At 48.6% G+C, this 4,439-nt stretch overlaps 1 protein-coding gene across 1 annotated transcript; it reads left to right on the forward strand.

Annotated features, from left to right (window-relative positions):
• Window positions 1–3,726: 3,726 nt before the first annotated feature.
• On the forward strand, window positions 3,727–4,140 carry K441DRAFT_562929 (uncharacterized protein; the record flags this gene model as incomplete). The annotated part of the gene is made up of 1 exon (XM_067643583.1): window positions 3,727–4,140. A coding segment is annotated over one exon (414 nt), but the record flags the coding sequence as incomplete, so codon positions are not given.
• Window positions 4,141–4,439: the final 299 nt, after the last annotated feature.

Raw genomic sequence — 4,439 nt, forward strand, 5'->3', positions numbered from 1 at the left:
ATTAATTTAGGGGCAAGGATAACTTTATTAGAGTATAGAGGTAGCCGAACCGATAGATATTGTTCTATTTTAGAGGGAGCCAAATATAACGCCGCGATGGTAGGTGTAGATGTGGATAAGTAACAGTAAAAGCAACGGCAGCAGCAGGAGAGTGAGCAGGCGCCCTAGATTCTATGGCTAATACACCACTTACTAGACAACGAGTCAACGATAGACCCATTAGAGTCGCCAATTGGCTTTATATTATGCACTAACCCCTCAGCGCTCTATTCCTCCTCAGCCTCACTCCGAACTAGGTATAGATCTAGAGCTCCAAGGGCCAAATTAGCCTCAAATCCATTCCAATCTACTAATCAGAAGCTCGACTCCAAACCCACATCAAGCATCAAGCCTCAATCCACCTGGAGCTCTAAATAGACTCCGCTCCAATAAGATCACTGGGTTATTGGTATAATTAACCTACGTTAAATCAGCAGGCTCTCAAGATTGCTAGACGCGAGGTTCAGACGCTTACGCCATGTGTCAGGAAATTACAATCGAACGCACTGATCTGGCTGAAAAGGTACCACTGCAACCACGGGCGTTATACAATGCTAGCGCGGTCGAAAAGGCAGCATTGTATAGCATGGAATTCATGTAAAGTCATTGTCATTTGATCAAGGCATGTCTACGGACATACGAGTTGGAGAATGAGCATCATGTACTGGGTCCATCGGAGGAGGTAGAATTAGCAGAGCGGAATTGATATTATGTAGAGCGGAGCAAATTGACTAGCATTGCGTGCCTTTCTAATTGACTAAACTTCCTAAGCTAATGTCACGTTTTGATTAGTTCTATTCACCTTGTTGCAGGCCCAACAAAGGTTCACATTTTCACACCGCGTCTTTGGCCTTCAACACGAACCACACTCTCCAAACCCCGACAAGTATTAAGCCCACCGTTTATCTTGACGGGCCTTCGACCGTCACTTTCAGTCAACGGAACCTTCCGTTACGAAAGAAGTAAGTCAATCGTTATTTACAATGCGTCTTCCATCAGCATTATAGGTGTCTAGGCGTGGATCTGCACTTTGATTCTCCCTATTTGTGACCAGCCGCTCACCGTCATTTTACTTCAAGCAGTCAAACTAAAAGGACCTTTAGAAAGACTTCCCATCATTGCCACTACCACAGTCAGCTTCTACACCTGACGCCTGGTTTCGGTGACTCTCAGAATTTACTTGAGCACACCGTCGACAGCAAGGATACTCTCGAGTTCTGCAGCTTTCATGAAGCTTGCCTGATCGTTTCTAACAATTTCGAACCACGAGCCTTTCTTCACATTAGTGGCTCTCGCTAAGCCCACCCGTTCGCATTCCCTCGTCGAAACTGAAAAACCTCGCTTCTCTGCATTCAAGTGACTCCCACCGAGTTCACCTGTTCGTATTCCTTCATCAAGATGAAAGAATATTTGACAACATTAAAACTGGACGATTTAGAGGATTTGAAAGAACGCGTCCTGGGTTCAGCGGCGTTTTTGGCATGTTGGTCAGTATACAGGGATGAATACTTCTGGAGTGATGATAGACAAGTCGGGACCCGCGGCAACAACGAACCGACGATTTCCGCGCGAGTTGCCGCGGAGTTGGGATTACGAAATAAAAGTCGGTACGCATATGGAATAGCGGGACCCGCATTTCGCCCTAATTGGACGCCATTGGATTACGATATTTGGCTGTACTCCCAGCTTATTAGTATGCTGGGTATACCTGGGCAATTACTAGAATCGCGTCAAGTCAGCGAAAGAAAAATTATTTGCGAAGCATTGACTTGTGTCATTAGACGAATCAAGTACGACTACAATCCGAATCGGAGGGGCGCTCTGGCGCGGTTTATTGAAAAGGCCTCCCCTTCCGAGCTTCACAAAGACAAGTCCCGGCAGATTCTGAACATCAAGGAAGCTTCACTCAAGCCCAATGCGAAGCGCCCCAAGCCCAGATTCGCAGTTCTCTGCGGTGGGGAAAGTGGCCTCATCGTGCCACAACACCCCTCTAACATAGTTATCAATCCGGATACGACTGCTGACGGCGCCAATATCCGAAATAATATGGATATTGACGGCGTTTCTGGGAAAGAGAGGTTGAGGCGTTTAAAAGAATTGGTTAACGAATTACCTCTCGCAGTTAGGAAGCAGTTTAGACTGTGCGAGAGAATTTCTGGTGCTAATTTCTCACGAGGGTACGCGGATGAGGCCATTGTGCCAATTGCCGACCAGGAGATCAGAGTCCTCGACGATTTAATGCACAACTCTAGATGGAACGTGTTAACTGGAGAGGACGCAACGGAAAAGAGTATAGTCGAAGATCCGGAAGCCCGCATTCTACGGATGCGAGCTGCAATGACCTCCTTAGAGAGAGACTCGTTTAAAGAAGGGACGAAATGGCTCAACAATCTCTCAGATCCAAAAATCTCTTTGTCCGATGCCAGGGACATTCTGGGCATCAAGCAGGACGCGGAGTTCCCGCGAATCGGAAGCTTGTCAGGTGGCATGACTCTCAAGTCATATCAAATCCAAGGGTCAGCCTGGATTATACGAATGTTGCTCTCTAGTGTACGCGGAGCAATACTTGCCGATGAGATGGGCCTTGGCAAGACGTACCAAGTCATTTCCGCAATTGCGAGGCTGGTGGAACTGAGGCAGGCAGAGCCATCCCACTTGACGGTTGAAAAGTTTGGCCCACCGGGACCAATCTTGGTTGCATGCCCATCCGGCTTGGTTGGTGAATGGGTGAATGAATTAACTGCCAGGCTTCCGCGGAATTTCGAAGTTGTGCGATATGACAAGTCTGTGAAACACCCAGTCCCCAAAACAGATAAACGGTTGGATCCGGGCGGATCGCATCAGATGGTATTCGTTGCCTCGTTTGAAACGCTGCAACAAAAACATTCCTATCGGGCATGGGACAAAAAATCCAAGAAGGGCTTGACCGCGCAGACATTTGGTGAGTGGGATTATAACCTGAACGATTCCTTTTGGGTCGTGACCATCGACGAGGCGCACCAGCTCAAGCAGGCCTGGTCAGGCAAAAAGAACATTACAGTAACTAGTATTCGTGCTTGGGGAAAGATTGCCATTACTGGAACCCCAATTGTTCGGGATGTTGGAGACGCTGCTGGTCTGGCAGGCCTCATCCTGCCAAGGACGAACCTCTGGGCCGACCTCAATGTTTCCAAGACCATTGATCCATACACTTTTGCTGATGGGACTCCCGAGGCCATTCTTCAGGCAACGGGAGAAGGGATCATGGGTTTTGTCAAGGGTCGAGGTGATATTGAAGCGGGACGGCGCATTCATCGAGCATTCCAGCAAATATTACTGTCGCGGAAGTACTCTACAGTGGACGAAACGGGGAAGACGATTGCAGAATCGGTCCCGCCGATGAAGACGCAGACAATCCGGTTACAGCCGTCTCCGGAATCCCGCAGCATATTAAACGGCCTGATGGAGGATTGCAAAACGAAACTTCTGACGTTCAAGAATACCCAGGGCAATGACAGAGCCTTAGCCTACTCACCAATTGTCATTAGGAATGTATCACAGGCTACTCTATTTTACCCTTTCCAACATGTCAAATGGGACGGCACAAAGACTTTGAAAAAGATTCGGAAAGAGCTTGAAGCGATAGACGATCGAAAACAGAGACTTCGGGCATTGCTGGCTCGCATGCACGATCATATTGGACATAAAATGGGCTTTGATCCAGATGAGCATACAGATGAGGGGCTGCTGGAACAGGTCGCCGCGCGATCTCCAAAATTGAAATACCTCGTCTGGGATTTGGCGGTGAGGGTTCTTGTGCAGGGACGGAAGGTCCTGATCTGGACTAACTATCCATGGTCCCAGCTGTTTGTAGAGACTTGGATATCGGCCTTCGATATCGATTGCGCCGGTTACCATGCGCACCTCACAGATAAAGAGCGTCAGAGTCTCTCTGATGATTTTAGCGATCACGATGGCACCCCAGTCTTGGTTGCGTCGTACGCTGTTGGCGGGGAGGGCTTAAACTGGCAGAAGGCCTGTTTCACTGCGATTTGTCTACAATGTGCTAGCAGCGAATTGAAGATGTGGCAGGCTCTATATCGTATCCGGAGGATTGGTCAAGAAGAGGAGCAGAACGTTTCGTTTTACCAAATCCACGGGACGATTGACTTCGCGCAGGTTATGTATCTGTTGTCGCGTCAATTTACCTCGTTTTTCGCGTGGGTGAACGACACTAGGGAAGAAGAAAAAAGTGATGGGACAGTTGAGCCTATTGTGATGACGGATGAAGAGAAGGACCGATTCACGACAGCCCTGATGCAGGCTCTCCGTGGGCTTGAGTCTGTCACTGATCCCGCCACTGATCCCGCCACTGATCCCGCCACTGATCCCGCCACCGATCCCGCAACTGACCACGTAAC

The sequence above is a fragment of the Cenococcum geophilum genome (genome assembly GCF_001692895.1).
Source record: "Cenococcum geophilum 1.58 unplaced genomic scaffold K441scaffold_24, whole genome shotgun sequence".
Classification (NCBI taxonomy): Eukaryota; Fungi; Ascomycota; class Dothideomycetes; order Gloniales; family Gloniaceae; genus Cenococcum; species Cenococcum geophilum.